Below are 15,284 nucleotides of genomic sequence, written 5' to 3'. Positions count from 1 at the left end.
ACAAAGATACATTCCCTTCAAATTATCCTCATACATGCAAGAATTGCCCATTATAAATACTGTGTATTCTTCTCCCTCCCTCCCTGTTGCCAGGAATCAAAACTGACTTGGAGACATACACATAAAAAGGGAGAAACTACTATATTCTGGTGAATTTAATATAGTACTGTATCAATGCAATAATTACACTAAACATTCACCATTAGTTTTCACTTTAACACCATTAGAACAATCATTTAGAAAAAAGGCTACAAAGTAATTGAAGAAGAGTGAGTCTGCACTTAAAACACCATTTGCATCCAAAAAAATGGATCAAAGGCAGAAGTTTACTAATTTGCTCAGCAGTTACAGTGCTGAATAGCATAATGTTCAAGACTTAGTGTTCTGTTGCTGTTGTTCTTCAAGAATTAGACTTGCAAGTCTGCACGCATTCCAATTCTATCTAAAGCAATTCTCCAAAAATTCGATTGCGGCTTTCATTTGTAAGATATTTACATCTGTCTCTGAGATCAGGCTTCTCCTTCTGTCCTAATCAATAGAGATACTTTTAAGTTACACAAGTAGCGAAAAGCCTTGAAACCCACTCGACATTCCACTTCGTCTATAGGCGAACTATATGTGATATTATTGTTTCATGACCTCTGAAGCTACCTGTTACTCTCTGATTAGCCTCCTTCGCGAGCAATTGCATTTTTGAGAGAAGTAAGCCCAACCCTTTCAACCAAAGTCTTTGCCATGATGACCCGACCGACAGCTCCCTTATTTTAAGAGCTTTCTCCGCCTCGTGAAACTGTTTCAGCCAATCACCCTGCGGCCCATGCCTTGTATGTGGCTCCCCCCCCTTTTCGGCGACCAATGAGAAAGAAGGGCAGAGTGGAGGCGGGGGAGTTCCTCGGGCCATTTAGGGACCGATGCGGGCCATGTTGGCACGGGGATTGGTCGGGCTGAGCAGGCAGTAGGCGGGCTAAGAATGGAGGTACAGTAGCTGGGTGCCGGACCAAGCGGTCGGAGGTGGGGGTGGATGAGAGCGGTTGGGTGGGAAGAGGTGACAGCGGCGGCGGCGGCGCCTCGGGCTGGACCCAATGGAGCTGGAGAATATCGTGGCCAACACGGTGCTGCTCAAGGCGCGCGAGGGTGAGAACCTGGTCTTTGTTGGGGAAAGGTTTGGGGATGGCCGGGAAAGGAACCCCGGGTATGCTCCGGATTGAGCCAGGGCTGGTCCTTCCTGGCCCAGCGTCCCCTTCTCCTGTCTGGCCATCGTGGTCCTTATGCAATGCATGGCCTCTTCGGAGGAAGGGGTGGCCAGCGGAGCTGTGCTCTGACCGACTGGCCGGCTGGTAGGTAGGTAGGTTGGGAAAGTGGGCAGAGGACCCGGTGGTCTTCAGAGGCAAGGCGGCGGTGGAAGATCCCGAGGGCCAGCCCGACCGGCGTGAGTGGTCGGGCGGAGGTGAGGCTGGGCTGGAAGGTAATGATGCTTCTTCGAAAAGCACCGGCGTGAAGGAAGTTGCGGCGTGGGTGGCCAGAGAGCTCTTGCAACCTCGGCTGCCCGGCTGTCAGAAGGACGAGGCAGCAGAGCTTCTGAGTCACCAACTCGCAGCCAAGAGGGGGGGACGTTTATTAGGCCTGGCGGAGGAGCTGTCCACGAAGTGGTGAAAACAAGTATAGATATTGTAATTTGAGAAAAAGATGAAAGGGGCTGTATTGGTTATGGTGTTGGAACTGTAGTTTGGAGTGAGATACCATCCAGATGCTCTGACTTCTTCTTTTTTGAAACTGTTAACTTTTCTGGACTTTAATCGGAACAGGAAGAGGGTATCCACAGAAGCCGTGCATCAACTCAAGAGTGTGTTTCCCATGCTTGGAAGGAGCTTAGAAATGCCTCAGTGTACAACCCCAATTCTAAGGGAATCCCTACAAGTTTGTTAAACTAGTATGCTTCTGTCAGATTTCATTTTCATTTTCATATAACTAACCTAGAATTTAATCATGTTTCATTGAACAAGCTAGAGTAGTCTGACAGATGAAATTTACCAGATGAAACTTTTAAAGCTTAGTAATATATGTGGATCAGGCCACAACAATTTCTGTGGGTGCTGTTGCAAATCTGTAGGTATGATAGATGTATGCATTTAATATATGTCCTCTGTAAAAGGTTTGATATGACTGTGAAGCTTTGTATGCAAATCTGTATAGAGCTATAAGTATGAATTTACCAAACTATTTCAGTTCTGCTTATTGTGGGGGAGGGTTTATTGACTTGTGAAATTCTTGGTTCTTCTGATTCAATTCCTATGGTCACAAGTAACACATTGAATGCCAATTTGAATTCTGAATTCAGCAACTAAGTTCTTACAGCTTGATGGGATAATTTTTTTTTTAATTAACTTCTGTTAAGGCAATGACTTTGCATTAAAGGTCATGTTGATGTTTCCTTTACAAGTTTATTGCTGGAAAATGTTCTTTTAGCATTCTGCCATCTACCCTTAAGCATATTTTCTTAAAGGTGCCTTTGCTTTTATATAGGATTTATATTGTCTTATAGGATTATTTTTGCTGTATTTACAATTTGTGGGAAATGAGAATCAATTACTCAGACTAAGGCAGCATACTAAACTTTATTTTATTTAGAAAATGTGCATATATCATTAGGACTTGCTCTCAGGAAAGTATGGATATTATTGCAACATAAGCAAGACTCCTCATACTAACTGAACATTCTAAGTAAGCACATATAGGAAAGTGTCCAAAATGTTGTTGTGAAATAAAGAGGAACTTCTAACAGTTCTATATGACAAAATCTAGATTTCTTTTATTCAGAACAGCATTTCCTCATTTGATACTATTTGATACTATTTTGATAGATAAGTTGTATGAAAACTAAGATTCTGCTTAGACTTTTAAAAAATCTTGAAAATAATCATAAAATTTATAGAATTGAACACCCCTATTAATTAAACCACCTGAATCGTAGGAAGGGATTGACATATATAGTGAACAATTGCCACTAAAATGTTTTGGGATAGTAAAGAGAAATATGTGGAAAGTTAAAATCTGTAGAAAATTGAATTGGGATAAGAAAATGTCTGGGTCATTGCCAGAATGCTTTGTTATCGAGGTATAGAATTATACAGTGCATAATTTTAAGTTGATCATAAAGAGGGAACAGTTTGTATTATGTTTGAAATAATAGCCATGGCATTATCTTCTATAAAATACTTATGGGTTGTTGTTGTTTTTTTAAGAAGACATCATGCTTTTAGGTCTGGAAGATTTTCAGGCAGTAGATTTAGATTATTTCTCTATGTCAGTCATTGTCCAAATACAGCTGGATATAATTTAACCTGTGTCCATTAAAAGTGCAGCAGAAAATGTCTGTGACTGACTAGACGTTTATGTATTTATCAAGACTCGACCTTAATTAAATATGCAGTCTTATAAATATCTGTTCCATAGTAAATCCACTGAATCATACAGTTTGATAAGTGTATGAGGTTGCAGTTTTTAATGTATTTTAACATTTCTTCTTTTGTATAGGAGTAACAATGATAAACATTGACAAAGGAAGAGATAGAACTTTAGTTCTAATGGGACAATACATTTTATAAGACATAGTCTTTTGAAAAAGTATGGATATTTGTGAGACAACCAGACCCGGCCCCTGCCATGTGCGTCATTTGCATAGTGTACTCCGCCAGGAGTTGTGTCTGAAATGCACAAGTTTGTTTATAAGGAGAGTTATAAAGAGTAAAGTAGACACAATAACATTAGGTTTCTATGTACAGATGGTCTCACAGGTACAACCATTTATCTCAATGAAAAATCGCTATGTTACAATTCTAACAGAAAGCACTTTATAGGGCACAGAGATCTACTATTTCCCTATGTTTTATGCAGTGCATTGAGATGGCTCAAGTAGCTATCTAAATAAGCTTAGAATTCTTAAGATATTTGAGAAACCCCAATTTCAGCCCAATATGAAAACTGGTAGTTTGTAGGAAAAAGCATCCAAAGAACTTGGAGGTCTGTTTTATTTGTTTATTTATTAGATTTATATGCCACACATCTCACTTTGCAGAGCAACTCTTTGTTCTGTTCTGTTCAATCAATACTCAATTAGAATAGAGCTGGAAGAGACCTTGAGGGTCTTGTAATCCAGCCCTCTGCTCAAGCACGAGACCCCCTTTCAGACAACTGACTGTCTAGCCTCTTCTTAAAAACCTCCAGTGATGAAGCATCCACAACTTCTGAAAGCAACTGTTCCACTGGTTAATTGTATTCACCTGTTAGGAAGTTTCTCCTTCATCCCAGGTTGCTTCTCTCCTTGATTAGTTTCCATCCATTGTTTCTTGTCCTGCCCTCTGATGCTTTGGAAACTAAATTGACCCCCTCCTCTTTGTGGTAGCCTCTCAAATACTGGAATACTACTATTATGTCCCCCCCAGTCCTTCTTTTCTCTAGACTAGCCAAACCCAAATCCTGCAATTGCTTTTCATATGTTTTTTTTTCTCCAGGCCCTTAATCATCAAAGTTCCTGTTCTTTCTTTGCCCTTTTTCCAAAGTCTCAACATCTTTTTTGTAATGTGATGATCAAAACTGGATGCAGTATTCCAGATATGGCCTCACTAAGGCTTTATAAAGTGGTACTAATACTTCAGGTGATTTTGATTCTATGCATCTGTTTATACAGGGAAGGGCTGTATTAGCTTTTTTGGCTGCCACCGCACATTGCTGACTCATCTTTAAGTGATCGTCCACTAGGACTCCAAGGTCCCTCTCACAATTACTGTTTTTGAGCCAGATTTCACCTAATGTGTACTTGTACCTTTGGTTTTTCCGGACCAGGTGTAAAACCTTGCTTTTCTTCACATTAAATTTCATGTTGTTGGATAGGGCCCATTGTTCAAATCTGTTCACTGAGCACAACAAACAGCAGTACTATACTAGTTCACTGGCTATTGTTTTGCGGCAGATGTACATACAGCAAAATACCGTAAATAAATGTTTAGTTATTGTATAAGACCTGCATATAAATTCTTGATTTTTTTTCTAATTTAAAACATTTCTGTAGCTGCCCATCTTTAAACCAAGTCCTGAGGGCTCCCAATGAAACTATTTTTCTGTATAGAAAGTCTTTATTAAAAATAGCCATCAAGGCTAAACACATTCTCAAATTATCTTTTGTACAGACATATTTTTAGGAAAACTAACACTTTGTTCTTTAGAGATTAACCTCTTCTTTATCTTTGGTGCTGGATCTGTCTATGAAATCTTCACCTTTTTATGCTAAAGTATCTTTAATCTAATGGTCAATATTGGTCAATATTGTGCATTTTGGTGGGAGCAATTTTGCACTACAAGAGGGTTAGGCAACCTCTGATTGTTGTTGTTTTAATATTTTGATGAAAACAAAATAATAAGATGGGATAATCATGCAAATAAAAAGGTCTTGGTGTTTCTTTCTTTCCTGGGCTTGGGAGGGAATTTAAGTTTGCTTATTTTTAAAAGCCAAAGAGCACAGTGAAAAAAAAAATTATTATGAAGAAAATCAAACTAAAGACAATAGATACAAACACCAGCCTTAAAATTGACAATAAAGATGTCAAAAGGGTTGGATAGCTTCTGCTTTGTGCAATCAACCATCAGCAATTAAGGAACGAACAATCATGAAATATGATGTAGATTAACACTTGGTAGAGCAGCCATGAATGCCTTGGAAAAAATGTTCAGTTGCCGTGTTCAGTCTATACTTATAGAGCAAGTATGGTGTTCCCTATAGCACTCTGTGGAAGCAAAAGTTGGACTTTGAAGAGTATTGACAACCTTGTACTTTGTTGTTGGAGAACGCTCCTCAGAATACTAAAGACAGTCAAGAAAATAAAGATTGGCTCATTGAATAAATCAACCTGGAATTCTCACTCAAGGCACAAATAGCCAAGCTCAAATTATCTTATACATTATGTAAAGACCTAGCTCTCTGAAGAACACTCTAATACTGGAAAAGATGGAAGGAAAGAGAAGTAGAGCCAGCAGCCAGCAGGGAGATGATTGGACTCAATTACAGAGTGCACCATCGGAAGAAAGACTGGACAGATTATTAAGCAGAAAATCTGTGTGGTCACTTAAGAATTGACAGTGACTCAAAGGTACATAATCAAGCTTATTACAGAGCTTACAGTACTATGTTTCCTGCTTCAAAATGGCAGATAATTACATTAGCAGCCGTATCAGTGAAGATTCTGGGAGGTGGTGGGGAGGGGGGCGGAGAATTAAAATTCCCAACTCTGAGATGCAACAATATTAAGATGGAACTGAGGCAATGGGGTTCCAAACTGTATGAGATACGTGATCTTGAATGCAGCGCTAGTAGTAGAGGGTGGGTCCCTACCCGTTCAGCCCAGTTCAGCCAAATGGGTAGTGTTATGGCAGCCTGGGTCACTGGAACCCAGGCCTGCCACATCCCCCAACCAGTTCCCCGGTAGCTCCTTTCATCATCTTTTTTTTTAGTTTTTTAGTCAGTGAAGTCGGCCGGAATCCACCCCTGACTAGTAGGTCCTATGGACATAAACCAACATTATATGATGGAATGTAGTATAGATCCCCAGGAGGGAGGGGGAGCATTGCAGAGGAGTAAGAGGCAATTCAACCCAGATAGCATATGTGAGAGAAAAAGGATGAAGACAGCCTTTCTCTAATAGTTAACAGAGAATATTGTAGATGTAGCTACTAGAGTGCTCAGTCTGGCAAGATTCTTGTCTGTCGGTTTCAAACAATAAAGAACTCGGCTTCGGAGAGTTATCACGTGTCATACTTGGTTTTTGGCCTGATACAATCATGTTTCTATTAACGTGCAAGGAATCACAATTTGAAGGAGACTTTATGATAGCTAAACATATAGCGATATTTTCTCATTCATATAAGTGTGTGTGTATTCATATATATATGTGTGTGTGTGTGTGTACTCATATACATATGTGTGTGTGTGTATATACATACGCACGCGCGTGCGCGTGCGCACACACACACACACACACACACATATATATATATATGATTTTTTTTTACAACCCCCAGTATGCCCAAATATGGGAGGAAGATCACTACTTCCATTCTCTGTCCTTTGGCTCGTCACAAGAGACCATCCAGGCAGAAACCCAATATTTTTACTGTTGCCTTTTTGTTACATTTTGTTGTATTTGTGCTGATAAATAAATAAAGGGAGACTAGTATAGATCTATTTCAAGCTATTTAGCTCTCATCAGCTAGCCATACCCTTACTGGGATTTGAACCTGGCCTATATTACATACTAGGCAGACATCTTAGCCATTAGGCCACAGGCTCTTATCCGTTATCAGCGAAGCCAGGGTGAAAGGTATCTATTAGATTTTTTTTTTTTACAACCCCCGGTATGCCCAAAGAAACCCAATATTTTTACTGTTGCCTTTTTGTTACATTTTGTTGTATGTTGTATGTATGTATGTATGTATGTATGCATGCGTGTATATATATACACGCATGCATGCATACATACATACATATAAATACATATAGTATATGTGTGTGTGTGTACACATACACACACACACACATACATATATACATTCAGCAATACATACACATTCTGATTTTACATCAAAGAAAACAACATTCTTCTGCTCATCAAAGAAAACAACATTAATTTTGTACATCATTATGATACATCTCTCTTTTGGCTCTCTTCTCATTAATTCCCTCTAGACTTCAAAATAACTTACAAAAACTAAGCTGCTTTTATTCAGCTGTTCCTTATGTACATAGTGAATCCTATTTACAGTACAAATGTTTTCTAAAAGGAATTTGTAAAGATTTTACTAGAGGAGAAATTGGAGGACCTTTCTCCCTTTTTGGGCAATTCTGCCATGGTAGCTGACTGTTCTACAGAGATAAGATGAATAGAATGGCTGAGATGCTGTCTTCTTTTTTCTTTACAATGGATTTCTCCTTTGGAAGGAAAATATAATGATTGCTGCTGGGGTTTGGTAAATGATCGCACTGGGAGCCTTGCATTGGTAAAACCTTTACAACATAGACCTTTATAAGGAATATTTACTTCTGGTGCTAGTTAGCGTTTCCCTTCATGGAGCTGCAGTTGAGAATATTGTACAGATGGCTGCCCATTGCCTTGATTCACTTCCTTCCTAGATTTGTATAGTCAATCGTATGGTACAATTGTTTTGTGCCATTTTAAGCAATGCCTGTTCTCTAATAAGAAAGAAAAGAGTTTGCTACAGATCAGTCTTTTGTATTCTTTCCTTTCCTGCTCTCTGTATCCCATGGTTAAGTTTCCAGGAAAGGTAAAGATACCATCAAGCTCAAATTGGGGAGATTTAATTCGTACATTTTTCTTAGCAGTGCTCAAGAAGTGATTTGTTATTGTTCCAGGGTCTCTTTTTGACTTCCTAATCTAGCCAAGATTCTTGGAATTTGAAGGTTGTCCCCCATTTAAGCAATAACCAGGGTCAACCAAGTTCAGTTCCTGAGATCACCCACAGCAGTAAAATGAGTCTCAGAACCACGCTGTGTTAATTCTAAATATCATCTCTAATGTCAATGCTTAGGCTTCTCTTTTCAATATAATAATGTGAGCTGTACTGTAACTTCTTTCAAACATGGAGCTTTGTTTTCTAGAAATGTTGCTCATCTTCCATTCAATCCATTTCAGTTGATTACATAAGGGATGGACTGAACGCTGGTGGTACAAAGAACTGGATTTTCTTTATAAGCTGCAAAAATAGCAAACACACAGTTTCTTCAGTTTGTGAGATAGTTTCTAACTTCTATGCAGCTGAACTGACTGTTGTTTCCTCCACTCTATAGATGCATTTAAATCTTCTTCTAAAAGAGTTTCACAGGAAATCTGGCCAGCCTATTTCAGTTTAACCATACTGGCTCATTACTAAAGGTTTGGGCTGACAGATATTTCTTAAGAGTAAACTTCCCTTTTGCTTCCTTCTTAGAAATATAAGCATTGCAAGAGAAATGACTACAGTATATATCAAATGACTACTAGTATAGTATTAGTAAACGAATAGCTATTAGACTTAAATCCTGATTTATATTCTGATTAGATGGTCTTGCACATCAGTATTTCCCAGCTTCTGATTCCTTTGCGGTAAGAATATTAAGGCTATAACAATCTGTATAGTTTATACCAGGGATGTCAAACTCAAGGCCCGTGGACCAGATTTGGCCCACATGCTTAGTTGTGGCCCATGGGGCCACCCGAGAAACAGGACTGGCTTGCGGTGCCTCTGCCATCGAAAATGGAGCTCATGAGGGTCACCTGCGGCCCTCCCAAGCTCCATTTTCAATGGCAGAGGGTTGCAGGAGGCTGTCACAGTGGAAAACAGAGCTCAGGAGCTTGTTTTCGCTGGCAGAGTACTTGGGCCCTGACATGGATGATGTCGAGCTGGCATCACCCACCCTAGCCACACCCACACTGCCCCCCCAAGGTCAAACACAACCTTGATGCGGCCCTCAATGAAATTCAGTTTGACATCCCCTGGTTATGGAGGTGTTGGGGGGGGGATAGGGGGCAGGAATCTTTTTCTGCAAAGCATCTGTATGGGTCAATGCTGTCTTGGAAGTCAAGACAATAAAAAGGCCTAAGTGGGGGGAAAGTGATTGCTGGATACCGAATGACAAATTGCTGGTACATCAGTGATGTGCAGTGAGGTTTATGGCTGGTGAGGCAGCAATTTTTTTAGACTTGTGGATTTCAACTCCCAGAATTCCACAGCCAGGCCTGCTCAGTTCCGATTTAAAGCGACAGCATTTGTTTTTCTCCTTTGCTAAATAAGTTTCCTTCTTTTTCTTTTTCTTCTCCCTTCCCCTCCTTCCTTCCTTCCTCCCTCCCTCCCTCCCTCCTCTCTCAAACACACACACACACACACACACACACACACACAGTTGCACCAGGATTCAGAAATTTTAGGTTTTCCTCCTCAGCCCATGTTAGCAATACCACTCGCAGCATTTTGGCTTGCAGGTGTAAGTAGAAGTGGAAATTCATTCTACTGAAAACATTGTTTTTGCTTATGATTGGATAATTAAAATTTCAGAAGACCCAAAGGCATAGTATTAGAGTGTTACATAGTGCATAAACTAAAGAACTGTCTCAATATGCTCCCTCCCCCTCTCTCAAACACACACACACACACACACACACACAGAAACACACAAACAAAGTTGCACCAGGAGGATGAAGTTTGAATTCCTCCCCCTGCCTCCGACCCACACGTACCTTTTCCAGCTGTTTCAGAGAGGATTTCAACTCTGCTCTTGCCTGCCAGCATAAAAAGAAAAAAAATGTAAAAGGAAAAAGGCAAGAGCTGAGGTCTGGCTGAGCTAGTTGCTGCAGAGTCACCATGGACGATCTGCTTACTGCTTAACTGTTTAAAAAAGCCTCAAAAAAAGCATCCTCTACAGGAGGAGGCAGGAGAACGACGTGCCTCATCTACATCAGGAATTTTTTGGCTTTTAACCCTTGCTTAACTCTGCTCGAATGATCATAAAACGCTAGACTAGATGAGGCACATCGTTCTCCTGCCGCCTCCTGTAGAGGGCACTTTTTAGAGGCTTTTTTAAACAGTTAAGCACTAAGCAGAGTCATCCACGGTGACTCTGGCAGCAACTAGCTCAGCCTGACCTCAGCTCTTGCCTTTTTCCTTTTACATTTTTTTCTTTTCATGATGACAGGGGTGAGGTTCTGCCTCCCCTGCCTGCATGTCCCTGTGGTACATATAGAAACTGAAGTAGTTTCAAATTCCTATATCCATCATAGCACCCAAGAGCATTTCGGTGGAAGTCAGCAATTTAATTTCTTTTTATTAGCATTGTAAATTATATAATGCCACTTTGATTTAGGCCATGGGTCAGCAAACTGCGGCTCTGGAGCTGCATGTGGCTCTTCCCTACCTCTGCTGCGGCTCCGTCACCAGTCGGCGCCACAATTTTGAGAGGAGCTTCCGGTGGGGGGGGGGGGGAGAGAAGCACAGTGCGCCAGGAGAAGATGCAATGGCAAGGGGAGGGTTTTCCAGTTGTCTCCACAATTGATAGGGCTTTCGGTTATGACAGGTAGAGGAGAAAGTACACCGCGCTAGGAGGAGACTCTATGGTGGGGGAACTGAACTTCCGGTCAGCTCCAGAATTGAACAGGGGGCTTCCAGTTAGGACCTTTTTGGCTCCTGGTGTTTTCTTTTCTGTGGGAAATGGGTCCAAATAGCTCTTTGAGTGTTTAAGTTTGCTGAACCCTGGTTTAGGCTTAGGCCATATCCTTATTTAATGTTCAGACTCACGTGATCAATATATTGGTAACCCACAAATTGACTTCACAGGCTGTGCAAAACGCTTTGGATTAGGTACCCTGAAGTATGTGACTATAGAACTGATGGCGAACCTTTTAGACACCGAGTGCCCAAACGGAAAGGTTTGCATGCTTGGATATGTGCAGACGTGCACGAATGTGCACATGCATGATTTGCGTGAACATACACATGCGCAGCAGAAATCCGAAGACCAGCTGGCCGGTGGGAGGTAAGATCTTTTTCTTTCATGAGCTTCTGTTTCATCATTTGCAACAAAACAGAAGCTCACGAAAGAAACGCCACAGAGATCTGGGGTGACGGCACGCATGCCAGCCTAGAGAGCTCTGCATGCCACCTCTGGCACGCATACCATAGGTTCACCATCACGGGACTATAGCATCAATCTGTAGTTCTTTTAAGAAGTGGCATATTTTCCCAAAATTACACGGCTTCCCTCTGTGGCTGGACTACTCAGTCCCAGAGACGTGATTTATTCACAGAATTATAGATAGGTGCTATATTTATGCTCCTGTGCAGTCCACTCCACATGTGATCTGAAACTCTGCACAGTCCTATGGGGTGAAAGCTTACAACTTCCTGTCCTTTGGCATGTGTTCTTTTGTAAAGCAACCCCATTCGCATATTCAGGATTTGGCACTGAGTAGAGTGCATTGTTTACCTGCAATTGTCATATGGAAGAAAATCCTGGAGATCATATTTCAATGCATTGTGTCACTGAAGGTTATTTACAGGGAGATGGTCCGTGATCTTAACCATCTTAACGAAGCTCTTCACTGTTGCACTTTCACCGTTCGTGTCTGCAGAGTCTCCTTTGGAAATGTTCTAGATATCATATTGCTCAGAAAAAAAAGGTGGGGTAGATTTGACTACTGATTGATCTGATAGTGAGCGACAATTGGTAACAACAGGATATCTATAAATAGTGAGTTCTGGTTTTCTCACTTCTTTATTGGTGTTTTTTCTTGTTTGCCTCACGTAGGTGGAGGTGGGAATCGGAAGGGCAAGAGTAAGAAATGGCGTCAAATGCTACAGTTCCCACATATCAGCCAGTGTGAAGATCTTCGGCATACATTGGGTGAGGAGTAAGATTTTGTCTGTTGCTTTCTTGACCCTCCTTTACTAGTGCAAGTCTTGTTTGGTTGTAAGTGAAAAGACTTCAAATGCTTGGAACAAGGTCGTGCTCATTCGTCCTCGGTGAATTGTGTTTGTTCATCTATTATTTGCATGACTGTGCTGGATTTCATAATGGTGCCACTGTAATGAAAAACATTTCTGGCATGAAATTATGACCTATCGTATTTTTCAGAGTATAAGACGCACCTTTTTCCCTCAAAAAAGAGGCTGATAATATGGGTGCACCTTATACATCGAAGACAGCATTTTTGGCCTCCCGAAGCCCTGCCCCTTTACCAAAATGGCCATGCATACCCTTATGGAGGTTTTCAGACAGCTTCTGGGGGCTGTCGAGGGCAGAAATGAGCAAAAAACGGGCCGTTTTTTTTGCCCCCCAGCCCCCAGCAGCACTCTATAAGCCTCCATAAGGCTATGCATGTAATTTTTTTGACAAAAAACTGGCCTGTTTTTGTGCCAAGGTGGCGCAGTGGTTAAATGCAGCACTGCAGGCTACTGCTAGATCAGCAGGTCAGCGGTTCAAATCTCACCGGCTCGGGGTTGACTCAGCCTTCCATCCTTCCGAGGTGGGTAAAATGAGGACCCAGATTGTTGGGGGCAATATGCTGACTCTCTGTAAACCGCTTAGAGAGGCCTGAAAGGCCTATGAAGCGGTATATAAGTCTACTGCTATTGCTATTGCTATTGCTATTGTGAAAAACTGGCTTTTTTTGCTCATCCCTCCCCCCCCAAGCATTCTGCAAGCCCCCCAAAGGCTATTTATGCCTTTTTTTTAAAAAAAAAACTGGCCCGTTTTCCCAAAAAACAGGCCATTTTGGGGAGGTTTGTAGAGTGCAAAAACTCCCCCCCCCTTTTTGGAAAGCTCTTTAACTGATTGATGAGAATTACATTGATCAAGTGCTGTGCCAGCAGAAACACCTACCTATCTACTGTATTTCTCTCTATCTCTATTTCGCTCTCTCTGTCCCTCTATCTACCTACCTACCTACCTACCTACACACACTCTCTCTCCCTACCTACTGTATTTCTCTTTCATTCTCTCCTCTCTATCCCTCTATCTACCTACCTACTTTTTTTTCAAATTTGCCTCTTCAAAACCTTGGTGCGTCTTATACTCTGAAACATACGGTAACTTGCTTTGTACAGGTAGTCCTTGACTTGCGACAGTTCATTTAACCGTTCAAAGTCACAACATCACTGAAAAAACTGACCTATGACCGTTTTTCCACACTTACAACCATCGCAGCATCCCCATGGTCACGTGGTTTACATTCGGATGCTTGACAACGGACTGACAGCTGCAATGTCCCTGGAGACATTGCAAAATCAATGAGGAAATCAGATAACAACCTTGTTACTAAATTAACAGCTGCAGTGATTCACTTAACAAATGGGGCAAGAAAAGTCGTAGAAATGGGGCAAAACTCACTTAACAAATTTCTCACTTAACAACATAAATTTTGGACTCAATTGTGGTTGTAAATTGAGGACTACCTGTACTGTACCTTCTCATTATGACGCACTGATGATCTTACGAAGGGACAATACAAAATAGCAGAATACGGGTAGTCCTCAACTTACAACAATTCATTTAGTAACCGTTCAAAGCTACAATGGCACTGAAAAAAGTGACTTATGTCTGTTTTTCACATTGAATGACCATTACATGATCATGTGATCAAAATTCAACGCTTGGTAATGGAGTCAGATTTATGGTGGTCACAGCATCCCAGGGTCATAATCACCTTTGTAAACCTCTGACAAACAAAGTCAATGGGGAAGACCGGTTCAGTTAACCCTGTTACTAAATTAACAGCCGCAGTGATTCACTTAAGAACTGTGGCAAGAAAGGTCATAAAATGGGGCAAAACTCACTTAACAAATGTCTTAGCAACAGAAGTTTTGAGCTCAATTCTGGTCGTAAGTTGAGTACTATTACTAGAGGAGGGAATTGCAAAACTAAATTTGTCTTTCAAGGAATAATAGCAATAGCAATATCAGTTAGACTTATATACCGCTTCATAGGGCTTTCAGCCCTCTCTAAGCGGTTTACAGAGTCAGCATATTGCCCCCACAGTCTGGGTCCTCATTTCACCCACCTCGGAAGGATGGAAGGCTGAGTCAACCTTGAGCCGGTGAGATTTGAACCGCTGAACTGCAGATAACAGTCAGCTGAAGTGGCCTGCAGTACTGCACCCTAACCACTGCGCCACCTTGGCTCTTCTAAAAATAAACAAGTTTATCTTGTTTTGTCCAAAGTATTAAGCCTAGAAAACCATAAACTGCTTTCAGAAAATCTCCAGACTATCCCTAGTGTGGCTCAGCTAACATGGTCCAGAGGGGAAATGGATCATTCCAGAGTTCTGCTTAATATTCTGTTCCTGAAATGGTAAATTTTGCACAGCTGTACTTTGCGGTGCAGTAGATTCAGAGACAATCTCAAGTATGAAGGCTGCGGTGGGTGGGTGGGTGGGGGGACAACCTCCTGCTTGAATTGTTCATGAGCAACTGCCATTCAGAGTAGGCTCAAGCATGTAGGTTCATATGTTAACTAAAAGGGTCACTGATCAAAGTTTCACAATCACACACCGCCGTCTTCAAAAGTTCCAAACACAGCTGTAACGCATTAAATGTGCATAATACTTCAGGTTTTTACAGCAAACTCAAATAAAGACCATATGAGAATCTATGCTGGTAGAAAGTTTTGAACTTTTTGATAAATCTGGAGGATGTGGATGATCTTTTAAGACACGTTCAGGCTGGGATGCAGCACTGGAAACAACATTGCT

At 41.2% G+C, this 15,284-nt stretch overlaps 1 protein-coding gene across 2 annotated transcripts in view; it reads left to right on the top strand.

The window, feature by feature from the left end:
• The first annotated feature begins 1,022 nt into the window (after positions 1 to 1,022).
• GRK6 (G protein-coupled receptor kinase 6) overlaps positions 1,023 to 15,284 on the top strand; it is a 42,354-nt gene continuing 28,092 nt past the window's right edge. For both annotated transcript variants that reach the window (XM_032211366.1, XM_032211365.1), the window contains exons 1-2: positions 1,023 to 1,134; positions 12,344 to 12,439. Coding sequence is in view for 1 of the 2 variants with exons in the window: in XM_032211365.1 (XP_032067256.1) it covers positions 1,083 to 1,134; positions 12,344 to 12,439 (148 nt within the window). In the remaining variant the exon portion in view is untranslated. The remainder of the gene's footprint in view (positions 1,135 to 12,343; positions 12,440 to 15,284) is intronic.

This window comes from Thamnophis elegans, chromosome 2 (genome assembly GCF_009769535.1).
Source record: "Thamnophis elegans isolate rThaEle1 chromosome 2, rThaEle1.pri, whole genome shotgun sequence".
Taxonomy (NCBI): domain Eukaryota; kingdom Metazoa; phylum Chordata; class Lepidosauria; order Squamata; family Colubridae; genus Thamnophis; species Thamnophis elegans.
The sequence above is the reverse complement of the archived record's forward strand: the minus strand, read 5'-3'. Positions and strand labels throughout refer to the sequence as shown.